The 15,462-nt window shown below is 41.0% G+C and overlaps 2 protein-coding genes across 2 annotated transcripts; both read right to left on the bottom strand.

Annotated features, from left to right (window-relative positions):
- Positions 1 to 3,989: 3,989 nt before the first annotated feature.
- Positions 3,990 to 7,015, bottom strand: myf5 (myogenic factor 5). Its single transcript, XM_085436542.1, has 3 exons — positions 6,483 to 7,015; positions 5,496 to 5,568; positions 3,990 to 5,286 (listed from the first exon to the last, which is right to left on the bottom strand). The coding sequence occupies exons 1-3, from the start codon at positions 6,933 to 6,935 to the stop codon at positions 5,087 to 5,089; spliced, it is 726 nt and encodes a 241-aa protein (XP_085292668.1). The 5' UTR covers positions 6,936 to 7,015; the 3' UTR covers positions 3,990 to 5,086.
- Positions 7,016 to 12,875: 5,860 nt separating this feature from the next.
- myf6 (myogenic factor 6) lies at positions 12,876 to 14,612 on the bottom strand. Its single transcript, XM_085436543.1, is given in 4 exon segments — positions 12,876 to 13,173; positions 13,175 to 13,248; positions 13,353 to 13,440; positions 14,070 to 14,612. Coding segments are annotated over 4 exon segments (696 nt in total). The 5' UTR covers positions 14,577 to 14,612; the 3' UTR covers positions 12,876 to 13,146.
- Between the last annotated feature and the right edge of the window lie 850 nt (positions 14,613 to 15,462).

Raw genomic sequence — 15,462 nt, 5'->3', positions numbered from 1 at the left:
ATTCTCATCCAAATAGCAGATGAACTATGTGAAACATGAATTTCCCTTTTGGATCAAAAAAGCTATTATTGGTCATAAAGGAACAGACATGCTCAGCAACAAGACTCAGGTAGGCTGTGGGGTTGAAATAATTCTCCCTTGTTAATGAGGAACCTGATGAATGCCAAGAAAGTTATTCCACCAGAAGCTTGAGGCAAAAGCCAGATTCTGACCCTGCCGGCTGAATGTTGCAGCAGAAATCTAGAGTTATCAGACCAGGGAACATTTTCAGTCAGTATGAAGTGCAGCCTCAGCTTCCTGTTCTGGGCAGACAGGAGTGTCACCCGGTGTGGTTTTCTCCTGCTGTGCCCATCTGCCTCAAAGTGCAACATGTCTTGCATTCAGAAATGCTCTTCTGCATACCTTGGTGTAATAAGTGGCTATTTGGGTCACTGTTGATTTCCTATCAGTTGCAAGCAGTCCAGCCATTCTCCAGTGAGGTAGGAACCCAGAAACATAGGGATGCATCTACAGGAAAATCCTACTAACTCAACAGTTTCTGAAACATTCAGCAGAGGCCGTGCGGCCAACCATGTCATGTTCAAAGTCACTTAAATCATGTTTCGACTCTATTCTGATGCTCAAACTTCAGCAGGTCATCTTGACCATGCTTATATGCCTGTACATTTACATTACAGAGCAATTAAACAGGTGTACCTAATAAAGTGGCCAGTTAGCTTAACATCCAGGTGTGTTTTCTCCATATTCCATCCTACTCACTTCTATCTTTATCTGTTTAACAGGATGGATGGATTAGTAGTAGCAGTAGTATGATCGAAACGTCAGGTTTAAACGTTTCTTATATTGCAGCGTTGCTCACAGTTCAGAAGTGTGCTCAAATTCATCTCCTCTCCCTTTTCTGCCTTTGCAGTTCCTCACTTAGAGAGCAGCATCACAGATTTTGCCAGAGGGCAGATTGAATTCTCCAAAGACCTCCACAGTTAAAGTTTCAATATGAGATCAGAATTTCCCTCAAAGATGAGAGAATATATGAATTACCCAACAGAAACACTATGAAGAGGATCATTTAGAGACTACATAAATACAACCTGCGGCATATAAAATCTGCTCTTAAATAATGATCAATAAACTCATGAATATGGCCTCTCACATGTTGGAGAAATACAAGAAACACCTCTCTCTTGTGGTCTTGCACAGTACTACAAGAATGACTGTGCTGGCCTCTGAGTGATGTTATTACACTTATAATAAAAACAGGTCCCTGTATAACTTACACGTTTTAAATAAAGCTCAATCCCAACAACCTTCGTGTAAACTGCTGGCACGTTGTGGTGTGGACGCCGTGTGGGGTTGGTGAGGGTGAGATTCATGAATCACAGGTAGCCACGGAAAATTACATAAGCGACATTTGCAGTGTAGGCTGCAGCTGACAGCAGAGGTTAGTGAAATACAAGCCACTGCTAGAATGTTTCATTGCATTGTAGCTGAGACAGACACACTGTTTAACTGCTGGGATTTGCTTTTGGAGGGTGCTACACTGCAACTATCTCTTCAGTGGCAGGTGAAGAGACTTCTTGGACTGTACATCTGGATAAATACTGGTGGTACTTGGACAGTTATCATATTTCTTGTATTTCTTTTAATGCTACTTTGTTTCTTTAAAGATCATTAACACCATTGCTGCATAAAAAGTGGCTATCATAACGTTTGCTGGTATTCTAAAATGATCTAATAGACATCAGCATGAAACCATGAAACCACCAAATTGAATTACTTACATTCAAAGTATTGTTTTTAGTATGAGGAGTCCGCTATAATATTTAAGGTTAAATATGCAAATTGGATGTTATATATCTAAATATATGCTAATAAAGTCAAGTTAAAAATTCTTGTTTCATTTTGCTGACATGATAGAGGAAATACAGTCACGGAAGGGCCTTTAAATTCTCTTTAATTGCTGAATAAATTACAAAATGAAATTTTTGTGAGGAATGAAATGTTCTGTAAATGCTACTCTGGACAATGCATTAACAAACCCTTTGGCACAGGGAGGACATTTTTGAGCGTGGAGACTGCAAGAGATAATCAAGTGGAGACTTCTCGTTCAGAGTATTAGAAAAAAACAGAGAACAAAACCACACAAAACAAAAAATGAATTTTGATCATAAATATCGATCATTTATTGACAAACACAATTTATTTTCCCAAAATGTTTGCATGATGCAATTACTGAAATTTATGCATATTAACTATTTAATCTAATCACAGCTCTAAATTAGTTTTTATAATCAAAATGCTGTAAAATCTTTAAAAAAAAAGAAGAAAAGAAAACATTGTCAACAATGGCTTGCCCTTTAAAATATGGCTACTGTCAGAAATATGTTATTATCTCTCCTAAACATATTTGACTTTCATGAATTTTCTGAGCTTTTCTTTTGTAACCTCTTGCTCACATGCAGCCTAACATTAGACCCTTATGATGATATGCAATCAGGCGATTTAAATTCTGGGTAAGAAGCCAATGCAATGTGCTATGTTAAGTGTGATAATTATTTATTTATTTATTTTTTGCTGAGACGAAATTAACATACAGATGCTTACATAAGCAGCACGTAGGTGCTCAGTGATTCCTCTTGAAATCTTGGATTCAGTAACACATGAACGTTTAGCTAAATCCTCAAACAGCATCTTCTGTTCGAGTTATCAACATGTGTCATTTCTTCTTCTCCTGCAGACCTTGGACCCAGATTGGGATGATACCTAAATTAAAAGTGTAATCAGTCATGTGGTTATGAATACTCTGCTATCTCTTGTTTTATGTTATTTCATTATGCTTGAGCCCTGTGCTCTTTTGTCTCCCTATACTTTTATACTGTTTTGTGGGTAGGGTGGTATTTTATCAATTGTCTATGTTATTGTTGTCTATTTCTTAATACCTGCTTTAGTGGCCTCAGGACTTTTTACATTACAGAGTATCTTGGGGTTAGTATCTTGCCAAAGGCATTTAGACTGGAAGCCAGAGATCCACCTACCTTCCGAAAACCAGATGACCCGCTCTACCTCCTGAGCTACAGACATCCCAAGCCACCCATTATTTGGTTCTCCTGGCCTCGTTGGGCAGTGACCTCAAGCGTGTACTATGGTGATTTGCGTCAGAGCGTGGAGAATCAGCACCTTTAAGACCATGGTCCTCAGCCGGAAAAAGGGTGAAGTGCTCACCTCTTTTCGGTGAGCGGAGAGAGGACCACAAAATTTACAGATGGATTCACACAATGTCTGCAGTGATGGAGAAGGTCCCGGGGCTGACCCGAGAGATGCCAGAGAGATTATGTCTCTCTCTGGCATCTCTCGGGTCCCAGGCTGGGAGGTCTGGGTGTCTCTACTGAAACTGCTGCTCCCTGCAACTCGAACCTGGATAAGCAGCAGTAAATGAATGTGTTGTTTAGCAAGATTAATGTAACATAACAACAACAAAAAAGAATAAAATAAAAAATTTCTACAAACATCATTATAACTGATGCATTTATATGAAAGCAGCATGGTAATACTTTAGACGATCCATGTGGAGCTGTATCAGATTTGTGTGGTTTACATTAGATTCTGCTTTTTTGTGATAATATGTTTTCGAAATTCGTACCTTTCTGACAAATGCACTGACACGGTATTACAGCTTTCCAACTCATCCGTTGAAAACAAGCTTTCTTAGTGCATGATCAAAGACATGACGGAGTATAACACATATGTGACCCCCTCCCCCTCCACCGCCTCCTCCTCTTCAGTCACACAATACATGCAATTAGAGGCCATTTGTTCTTAACTCTTGTGTTGATGGTGTAATCAAGGGTGTTAATGATGACTCACATTTGGTAGGAAGGAACAAACAGGTACACACACACACACACACACACAGAGTGCAGCTTTACACTTCACGAGTACAGAGACACAAAAATGAGTTTAGAGATGTTTTGAATTTTTTCCTTTATTTACACAGTTGTCGGTTTTTATTGAATCATTTCTGTGATCCAGGAAAGACACCACGAATTTGGCTTTTACACTGCTGTACTGACTCATCAGCAAACAGGCGACATGAATGATTATGGCAGGGTAAAAATGATAAACGATATCAGATGACCTCTATCAGTGATCCTGACACCTTGTTAGCTGAAGAAAACTCCAAGACGTCTGGGACACACCACATGTGAGGCACATAATAAATAACTTGGCCTTTTATTTTGATAGTTTTTTGGACTCCTAATCATGATTCTGCAAATGAATATAAATCTGCCATCGTAAGGAAAAATTGACCTGTTCTAGAAACAATATTTTTTTTAAATCTTCAAAAAGCCAAAGAGATCAAAAGATAAAAACTGAAATGGCAGCAGCCGCTTTCAGCATCGGTGAACTGTTCATAATTAATTAACTTTTGCTGAAAAGCTCTATTAAAGTGAGTGAGATTCATGCTAATTAGGATTTTCAACTTTTTTTTGCAGACATTTTATTTTTCGGTCTCCAAACTTTCAGCGTAGCATCTGATTAACTAGAAAAAAACTGGTTTCTAAATGCAAAAAAAGTAGAAAAAAGACCAAAGAACAAAACAGGGGATGTAACAGTGTAGCACAACACTCCTTCAATTCAGTTCACTTTTTATTCATGTATATATAGTGCCAATAAAAGCAACATTAGTCATTTCATGACACTTTACAATAAAAAAATAAAAAAGTGGGGATAAAAAAAACCTCCCTTTTAACAGGACAAAACCTGCTAAAACTCACACTCACCTGAACTGAACTGCTTAAATACCATTTCTTTTTTTGAATAATGCAACATTACATCAGCTGTTATAATTAAATATGTCTCAGTGGGGATAATAGAAAGTATAGAATAAATGGGCATTTACATTACATATTTACAATCTCATGTACAGTACAAAAGCTGGCCACCGCGCGTCCCTCAGGTTCTGCTGGGTTTTCCTCCCACTTGCCCAAAACTAGTTCTTATCGCTTTTGGTTGCAAATGCAGCTGGTGTTGGGTAAAAGCACGGCGCCCGCCTGAGGCAATATATATTCACATCAAAGCAAGGTTTGCTTCACAGGACGTGGTAGACGGGCCTGGATCCGGGGCTCTCCGGTGTGCAGGGCTGTGAGTCAGAGCTGCCGGGGGAGAAGCTGGATGTGTTTCTAAGGCCAGCCGGCCCACAGCTACTGGACTCCACCGAGGACAGGCGGTCCACGATACTGGACAGGCACTCCAGACTGGACGCTCCGGCTGCTTTATCATCCACGCTATCTGATGAAGAGGATCCCAAATTCAAATTAGCCAAATTTGGATCATACAGCTCGGCATGTTATATAAGCTGACTTTAGAGATGGAAACGTAATAAAATAAAGTCTAAATATAACATAATCTGCTGTTCAGGTATTCGTTTTTTAAAGCCTTGCAGGCAAGAATTCACATTATATTCATATCAAACTGCTGCTTAAGTTAAAAGGTCTTACTGTTCTTTGCATATGAATAGCCGTTGCTGTAGTTTGCATTCAGCTGTTGCCACACTGGACTGTTGCTGTCAGCCTGAAAGGAAATGTGAAATTGAATTTACCCTTGAATTCCTTCAAATACTTGCAAACAGACAGATATCATAAGCTGCTTGTTTAAACCGCTGTGTTATACTGGATAGGAAGAAAACACCCAGTGCAGTGCCCGCCATGATATTTCGGACAGGCTAATAAATCCTGAATTCCAAAGTTATTGGCTTCTTTATTTCACATGCACCTTAAAGCCAAAGTGGTTTTTTGTGCTCTCCCCTCCCCGGCCCGACTCCGAGTGTAGCGAATCGATTGTATCAGTGGAAGCAACACCAGTTTGTGCAAGATGACACTTTCTCCTACTAAATCTGCAGAAAATCCTGGCAGTGGTGCAGAACATGCAGTCAGGATGGAATGCAGAAAAGCGCCCAGTTTTGCCTGCCAGACTTCAGTAAGGTGGATTTAGGTTGGTTTAATGGGGCTATAAAGTGTCCGGTGGTGGGAAAGCCATTAGTCCAATCCAGCCTTATAAGTTGTTTTTGTATTATTTGATGCAAAGTCACCTTCAAACAGAGATTCAATATAACCTGTAATAATAAGCATCACAAGCAGAGGACGGAGATTCTTGTAAGACAACATAATAGATGTTTGCATTAAGGAATTATGGGAGGTGTATGTCATGCATGGAAAACCATGATAATTATGGTCTTGAGGCAAAGCAAGCTCATTTGATTAACAGGTTGCTAAAGTGGAAATCAGGGTTCTGCATTGAAATAAAAAACTTGATGAGGTAAAGAGAACTGATAGAAGTGCTCTTGTTCAACACTGATGATGACTTTAGCAGTAAACAACAATAAAGACCTTTTCCGGGATTTGCTGTGCAGTGGTTCTAATTTCTTTGCTGCCAAAGACCCTGATAAAACCAGGCATTTGCATAAAGATGAGGATCAGCGGTCTTACCATGCCATCAGAGCAGCTGGACAGCGGGCTTCCAGGCTCAGAGCTGCTCTCTCCAGGTAGGCCATAAAAGTTTTCCACCTGTTCTCGTAGCAGCTCCTGCAGGCTCTCGATGTACTGGATGGCGTTGCGCAGGATCTCCACCTTGGGCAGGCGCTGGCTGGGGTTGGCCGAAGTGCAACGCCTCAAAGCCTCAAAAGCGTGGTTCACCTTCTTCAGCCGCCGGCGCTCGCGCATGGTGGCAGCCCGTCTGCGATCCACAAAGCTCGACTTGCGCTTGCAGGCCTTACAGGCCCACTGGAGGCAATGTCCTGGCTGGTGGGGGGCTCCTGGAACCCTGACGTGCTCGTCCTCCTCGGAGCCAGCAAGCTCCATGCCTGGGCCGAAATCCAGGCTGTCTGGAGAGGAAGCACATGCTCTGTCATAGTAGACCTGTGATGGCGAGAAGACATCCATGGCTTGTTGGATGGAGAAGGAGATGGCCGCAAAGGAAGTAAGGAAGAAGGGTAGTAGAGTTTGGGTGAAAGAGAAGAGACCTCTGAGTGATATGAGGGGTCTGTTGCCCCAGGCCCCCCTTATATGCCCCGAGGCCAAAGCCCAGGGCCCACATTGGCCAGATCTAATTACCATGGCCCATTGGCCCAGCCAGAAGGCAGGCAGGAGTCGGCTCTTCTCCCTCCCTGCCACATCCCAACTCGTTGCTTCTCACCCCCCAGTACCCTGTGGAGTTTCCCACATCTGCACTTACTGGTGTTTTCCCACTCATCAACACTCTTCTCTTACAAGTCCACAATTAATACAAGGCTTAGAGATGTTTAAGGGGAGTGCAGCTTTGACCGAAGCTGGCATGTTTTAAAGCGCTAATAAGTATTGTAATGTATTATTTATGCTGCATGTATCTGTAACCAGCCTTTAGGCATCATGTCATAGCGCACAGTGAAAGTGACACGTGGCTGTGAAGACATGAACATCGCAGTGTTTTTAGTTTAGTCAAATTCTGCTGAAAAAGAGGGTGACCACTTGTTGGAGTATGCAGGGCAATTTTTACGGTGAAGACAACAGCGTTGCAGATGCAGCCCAGCTGCAAAGGAAGGTGTAGCATTTCAAGCCCTGTGAATTCACATTAGTGCGGTAAGCCGCCCCCCCTTAAACACTCAAACTCATTACTTAAGGTGCTGTGAATGAGCCGATCCCTGTTTGCCAAAGCTCATTAAAACAGTAATTATTGCACTGACACCACTGCACAACTCCCTGCAACATTGAGGGACCAAATTTTAACCGTTAAAAGTTATTGACACGACTCAAGCACACAACAGATGGCCGTGATGGTGCAGAGGCTTTCATTCAAGGGGATGACTCAGGGATTACGGAGTGAGGATGTTTACAGTGAAGATAATTCAATATTTGTCCCTGTAGTGGCTCTCCAACATCTTTTTTTTCCGGACTGATAAACATTCAAGTCCCACATCCCGCAGTTTTTAATCCATCTTTAACAATAACAGAGGATCTGAGCTGAATTTTTGAAGGCCAACACTGCAGAATCAGCAAATCACATTCATTCTTATGTCCCTTCCTTGGGGTCCTCACCCCAATGTTTGAGGCTAATTTAACAGAATTAAAGTACACAGTGAAAACGATCCAAAGCCTTTTCTCAAATTGCTTTTTCCCCATATTTTAACATCCCTGTAGTTAGAAGATAAAGTGTCTCCATTTAAGATTTGCAGAAACATCTAAAGATTCTGAAATGATGCTTTTCACAGTTTGACCCAGTCCAGCTGGTTTAGGTAATGATGTTGGTGACAGCTTACAAGGATACAATGCGGATATTTCTCACAATGTGTCAAAGCGTTTGGCACGACCCCCACTCCCTCCAGCCCCATCACCACTTCTCTGGGAACTGCGCACACCTAAGAAAACACCAGTACCTGCTGCTGCCTCTGAATTGCCGTCGGAGTTTGGATTAGGCACAGCTGAAGAAGACATCGGCTCGCCTGAGCTTGTAGCTAGCTGCGAAGATCAAAGGCTGTTTAGACTGAGAACAACTCGGACAATGAGAAAACCTGGCATCAGCTTAATTGAGCCGGGGGGTTAGATTAGTGCAGCACATGGCGTAATGATGCGGGGAGACGATATTGCGCGCAGGCTGGAGATGTGATCTGCGCACTCGGCTCGTCTCTGGGGAGCTCTCCGAGGTTGCTTTTTTGTTGTTCTCAAGGGTCAAAGACAGAGTTAAGTGAGGGGCAGGAGGTGATCTTTTTATGTTTCATCTGCCTCACGTCTGAAAACCTTATTTCTTCTAAAGTGCCTCACGCTTTGACTTTATGCTGCTTGCTTGGTGCTGCACCATCCCCCAGATAGAGAGGCAGTGCATCGCTTACATTCCTCCTCCCATTTAGCAAAATAAACGGTTTTATGGAAATCTATAAATAAATGTATTTTTATTTAATAAATCCAAACTATCCAGAGTTATAGGATTTACGGTATATACTTGTCAGAACAGTAAAAGTACTGAGTGGCCACTTTGAATACCATCAAAAGTTGTCGGGATTAGAAAGTGGTTTAGCCGGTTTTGTGTGTTTGTGTGTGTGTGTGTGGGGGGGGGGGGGGGGGGGGGGGGGTATTCCTTTTTATGACAGTCCCACTGAGGATGATTCATTAGTTTGTCTATGCATGGGCATGTCTGCTTTTCGTTTGTATTGTTAATAATACAAATGTCAAAACTTTTTAAAAGGACAAAACAGAAATAACAGCAAAATATTCTCTATATGTAAAAATATGTAAAATGTAAGTTGAGTAATTAAGTACGTGATTATGACGCAGGTAACAGTGTGAAAATTAAGTCAATCTTAAAATGCAAGTTTGTGTAAATTACAAGAATCCCATTGAGATTTATTGAACCTCTCGATGTGTTCACTTGACCCAGTGGTTCTCAGACTTTACCATGCCCCACTCCAGAGGCCAAACACAGCCCATGTCCCCTTTTCTGTCTTATTGACATTTAAGTTGAATTTTATTTAAAATAAAAAGATCAAATATATATTTATTCGAGTTAGGTTAACTTCATGGCACAGAAGGAGCAAGAGGAAGTCATGGAGAGGTGGGCAGGAAGTCAGAATATCTGATCAAAATATAAAAACAACAGCAGTTTGTGCTGTTTCATGTTTGTGAACATAAATATTCCCTTAAATAAAAAAGGTTCCTCTGCACGAATTTCCAACATTATTTTAAGTCCCTGAACACATTTGAAAATGGGAGGTGTGGTGGACTCCAAAGACCTAAGCTTAAAACATTGAGATCACAGTTGTTCACATATTTGTATGATTTTTAAATATGTTTTTAAGTAGGAATGTGTTACTTGGTGTGTTTAGAAAAAGTAATGGTTTGGGTTAGTGCAACTATTAAATATAAATATAATAAATAAATAAATAAATAAATAAATAAATAAATAAATAAAGTTTAACTTTATCAGTAAAAAAAAATGCATGCTGACATGAAAATGGTATTGCTGGGTGGGAAGACCCCTTCCAATGCCCAACAGTGGGCACTTCCCTGTTAAAATATCATACTGATTAGATGTTTAAAATGTTATAATCTGAAAGAAAAACTCTATTGCTCCTAACTGGGTCCTTACCTCAGTTTGCTCTACATGGAAAGCTGTGGATGAAAGGAAAAAAGCAAACAAAAGCGATCAAATAAAATCAAAATCAAAAGAAAGAACAATGGATTTTATTTTTCAAAGCACAGTGTTTTTGGTTAAAGGCAATTTCCCACCCACATAAAATCCAAGTCCATTTTACATTCCCCACAAGAACGAATGAAAAAAAAAATGAGTGGCAACACCATTTGTGTTGGCAGCGAGCAGAAAGAGGTGCACCGCCAGCCCCGTCAGTACTGAATCCTTTGCTAGCAGGATATTCAAGGAAAGTCTGAGTAAATCAGAGCATTTCAGCCTCCAGGCTTATCCCCCCTCCTATAACAGCTCGCCTTTCATCAGCTTTAACTTTCAAAACGCTGCCTTCACAGCCAAATGACAATTATATGGTGTCATCAGTAACACCGAAATCCCCGTAAAGTCATACAAGAGAAAGTCTGGACTTGGAGAGAGCAGGGCTATTTCTGTGAGCATGCACACAGTCAGATGGTGCAAACACAAAAATAAGACAATGAGGTTCAAAATGCAGTCAATACAACTCTACTAACAGCACAGAAAGGAAATGTTTTTTAAATGTGATTACCGGCCTCCATTGTAACAGATATTACATCCACTGCTACACATATGAGCTGCAAAGTAAGTATCACTGCTATCAGAATGAGTGAGTAGGAGCCCATTAAAATCACATTACTGTTAGCGCTATCGGATTTCTGTCTGGTTTCTACAGAAAAAAAAGGATATTTAGTATAAGATGTATGCATGCTGAATAATACCATATCATACAGAACCTTGCATTAGTGTATGTTTACCAGCTTTAATTTAGTTTGGTTCTGGAAGTGTTAACTTCATTTTGGGAATAAAAGTACACAGTACTGTGAAAGTAATATTGCACAAACTTTTACTTTGAACTTTGAAGTATTTTTTATTAATCCACACTCAAGTAGCTAAAGAAAAACCATGAGTGTTATGCTTTATCCAGAACGTGCACCTATGCATGCTCAAGTAAAAAAGATTTCCGGTATCTTTATATTAAATGTGGTAGAGGTGTTGTGTAGATAGGGAAACACACACTGCCCCAAAGCTAGAAAGACTAACGCACAAACCAACAGATCTTGTAAGAGCGCTGCAGGTTTTCTTTTGTTGGAAATTGTCGAGCCACTATATTAAAAACAAACTCAATTCAATTACCTGTTCTAGACTAGTTAATAAATAAAAGGACATGTGTACATGATGTGCCTTAATGAGAGGAAACACTGGCATAAAATATAGAATGAAAAAAGCCTCACAGCTGTGGGAAGAAAGGTCCCTCTAATTAGCTTTGTAGAGCGTATTGGCATCCTGAACCAGTCACTCAACACACTTCAGACTACTTAAAATACATAGAACACCAAACAGACGAAGGCCTCCAAACCTCTGAACTTTGTTCCTGGTTGTTTTTAATGAATTATTGAAGATACTGAAAAGGAGTCAATATACATAGCAAAAAGTGTGTTCAAGTTAGAGGAGGAACACCTCAAATTTGATTCCAAGCACACTACTTGAGTAAAATTGTTTGTCTTTGCACCACTGCTAAATCAAAGCTTTGAGATATGCATTGTTCTCCCTTGGCTTAATATTTCATTGAGGTCTTTAACTCCTTATGAACTTGGCATGTGTGCACGAGAGACACTTTGTGTGTTCATATCTGTGTGTGCGGCTGCAGGCCTGAGAGATGAGGCAGAGTCTCAAAGGTCAACCATGGCTCTGTGTCATCTGCTAAGATCTGAAGGAGCGCAGTGCACCCCCCCCCAACATCATCAACAAACACCCCTTTATCATGTCAATACAAGACTCTGTGGATTTCCATGTCGTTAGCATCATGTCACACGTTTAAATAGCTCGTGTGTGAACGCTTTGCCACCAGATGACGAAGCTAGCGATGATGAATTAATGGCTCAGATAACTTCATTATCCTGCTGGGCTTTGCACTTATGCCTGCAACCCAAGTTTCCACGTCCCCAACATATGATAGGAGAGGAGAGCAGAGGCATGCTGTGTTTGGAGGAGACTCGAGTTACTGTTGTGGGCTCAGGCCTGCTGGATGCCAGTTGGAACAGAGAGAGCAGCAAAATGTTTCAGGGCAGTTTAAATGGTTTATATGGACCTCTAGTAGAATGTTGAATGTTAACGGAACTGGCAGATCTTGAGCAAATAGCTTTTTTTTTTAAATTGTTGTGGTTTTTTTAATGCAACCAGCAGGGGCATTTTTAAATGAGGTGGCAAAAGAGCCCGAGAACAAGACAGGGGAGGCCCACTGAAATTCATCCATTCACTTCCGCTGGAGCCTATCCCAGCTGTCTTAGGGCAAGAGACAGGGTACACCTTGGACAGATCACAGCAGGAGGAAATAAAAACAGGAAACTGAGGCTACAATTTGCCAGCAATCGCTAAAAATGGATAAGAGAAGAGTGGAAAAAGTTGCCTGGTCTGATGAGTCTTGATTTCTCCTGAGCTGTATCCAAGGTTCAGAGTGATGGTGGTGGTGTAATGGTCTGGGGGTTATTTTCTTGGCATGCTTTGGGCTGCTTAGTACCAACTGCATCTATGTCATGAAGGATTAAGGCAGTTCTGAAGGTAAAGGAGGGTTTAATAGAGTATCAGTCCTGAGTAACTAATAAGGATCAGATGTTCCATCCAAAATACAATGGATTGCAAACACCAATCTGGCATGCCCTTGCAAATAAATATACCAAGGTTTGCACAACTGCAATAGTAGAACTCAGTCATTTATTTTGTTGGTCAGCTGTGTACATTAAATAAAGAGAATTTCAGCTTCCTTAAAGCCAAGGTTAGCCTTTGGACACAAAATAAATACATCTAAACTTCATGTCAATATAAAATATGTACAAATCTTTTGCGCTTCCTGTACAAATGAAGTACTTACAAACAGAAGTCAGAATGGTTTAGTATAGCAAAAATAGTTCACAGATGATCAGAATAGATCATATTGAAAATGTCAGATAGTTTGCTAATGTTTCAGTTTTCTGAGACGTCCTCACTGACTGCTGTCGTTGGTGATGCTGTCCACGATGGAGGACAGCCGCAGGAGGCTGGAGGACGCGGAAGACTCACTGGCTCCTAAAATGAAAGGACTTATGATACCACATGATGTTTTCTCTTTTTCTCTTTTTTTAATGAATTTACACCTGACTTCAAGCAAAGGTAGTGTGCAAGGTGTGTACCTTCTGTGCGGTTCATTGCTGAAGTGGAATGGTCAGCAGAGGTTGGCCAAGCCTCAGAGGATTTCTTCCAGTGGTACTCACCGGCCACCTGTAAAAAACACACATTATCCATATTCTTTTCCACATAGCCTCATTTATCCTGTTTTCTTTCCCTCACCACGAACCAGTCACGGCAGATGAGCCAGGTTCCTTCCTCATGAAAGGGAGTTTTTCCTTCCCACAGTCACCAAGTGCATTTCCATAGGAGTTTGTTTGATTCTCTGTATTATTGTAGGGTCTTTACCTTACAACATAAAGCACCTTTAGGTGACTGTTGTGATTTGGGGCTACATAAATAAGAGCGAATTGATTAAATATTATTGCCTGTAATATGAAGAAAAAACTTTTAAATTATTGCAGAAACAGGCTGCTATTACTGAGAAGCATTCAACATTCAATAAGAAAGTAATTAAAAGTATTCAAAGACCACGACGTGAGAAATTTGTAATTATATTATTAGTGAAAACCACACTGCTAGATTAAAAAAAATCAGTGTGGCACAGAGTAATAAGCATTCACGTTATAATGTCATTAATGAGCACCACAAACACATTAAAAGTCCAAACTGGGATATTCTTGATCGGGTGGGGAATAATCTGAAATCCACAGATGCACAGATTTACACATTCATGTGAATAGTATGAGGAGTTTCCTCTTCAGGTTGGTATACTCGCTCACATTGTTTTCTTTTGCGTCACATGGAGATCCGGTTTTCTCCTGCTCGTCCAGCGTCTGCAGCAGCTCCTGCAGCCTCTCTATGTAGCTGATGGCGCTGCGTAAAATCTCCACTTTGGGTAGCCTCTGGTTGGGATTGGCTACGGTCTTCCTCTTCAGTGCGTCGAAGGCTTCGTTGATCTTCTTAAGCCTCCTCCTCTCCCTGAGGGTCGCAGCCTTACGTCTATCCGTGGGAGCCGTCTTTCTCTTGCAGATCTTACAGGCCCACATGAGGCACTGACCCTCGCAGTGCGCCCGGAGACCCGGAGGCGCGGGGACGTGCTCCTCTCCACTGCTCTCCCCACCGGACGGGATATTATCGTGACCCGCTTGGGACAGTGGGCTGTCATTGCCATTGTACAGAGGGGAAACCCCTGCCATATCCAAGTGCTGTAGTGGTCCATGATCTGCTTCCTCCAGATAGCGCAAATCATTAAAAAGATAACTGTTGGTCTCGAAAAGGTCCATCATATTGCTGCGCTCCTCACTCTGTATTCACACTGGTCTCTGGCATTTAAATAGAGCAGCAAGGACACAAGTCAACAGATTATATATAGAATGTGAAACTCTATCCAACACTTTGGCTGCCACACTGCAACAACCATCTTTTTTTTTTTTTTCAATCGGTCTTCACAACATACTGACTTTGTACAGACAGAAATGTCCCCTCAGGTTTCATAACAGGTGCATGTGCGTTATGATATTTCACAATGAAAAAGTAAATGTTACAGGATAGAGAGATTACTGTTTCTCGCTTTTATCCGTACATCACAGGGGGCTCTAATTTGTAGCAAAACACTTCATTAATAGTTATTAATAACTCATTAGTGTGTTTTTAAGTAACTGGACAAAAGCTCTGTGTTGCCAGGTTGGGTTGTAAAAAGTGTCTTTAACTGCTATGTCTGCAGCATAGTTTTAATTGTACGAATGAATGATTGAAAATGATCCTTTCCAAATAGGATTACATGGCAATCAAGGTTAGGAATCATTGCTGTAAAAATCTGATTCTTAAACCTAAAGAAAGAGAGTGTGGAGAGTTTCCATAATCTTCATTTTCCACCCTTCTTAACCACTGAGAGGGTCACAAAGTGCTGGAGGCGTCAACCATGGGGCATCTTCAAACGAAATTCATTCAATTCTCAGTCTCTTTAACTGATAAGCCTTCGTAATGGTCAATACCAGCTGACATGAAGAATTATTCTCACTCTTAAACTGCCAATGAAGTCGCTAGTTAAATTTTGTTCTATGAATTTGACGACATCACAAAAAAGAAAGGGCTTTAAGTTGATTAAGAAGCCTTCACTGAGCAAGAGGCATTGAACACTGCCAACCATACAGCCCATCAAAGAGACACAGA

This window comes from Copadichromis virginalis, linkage group LG17, assembly GCF_057382275.1.
Source record: "Copadichromis virginalis isolate Kocher_CV1m ecotype Utaka linkage group LG17, C_Virginalis_male_GT1.1, whole genome shotgun sequence".
NCBI classification, from domain to species: domain Eukaryota; kingdom Metazoa; phylum Chordata; class Actinopteri; order Cichliformes; family Cichlidae; genus Copadichromis; species Copadichromis virginalis.
This window is presented reverse-complemented; position numbering and strand designations above follow the sequence as displayed.

Bases quoted from the DNA above. Each gene is read 5' to 3' on its own strand.
- myf5 (XM_085436542.1), bottom strand. From the start codon at position 6,935: ATGGATGTCTTCTCGCCATCACAGGTCTACTATGACAGAGCATGTGCT. The intron at 5,569-6,482 runs GTAAGACCGCTG...ATTTCCTTTCAG, and splicing joins CCAGCTGCTCTGATGGCATG to GCTGACAGCAACAGTCCAGT. The intron at 5,287-5,495 runs GTAAGACCTTTT...CCTCTTCATCAG, and splicing joins CTATTCATATGCAAAGAACA to ATAGCGTGGATGATAAAGCA.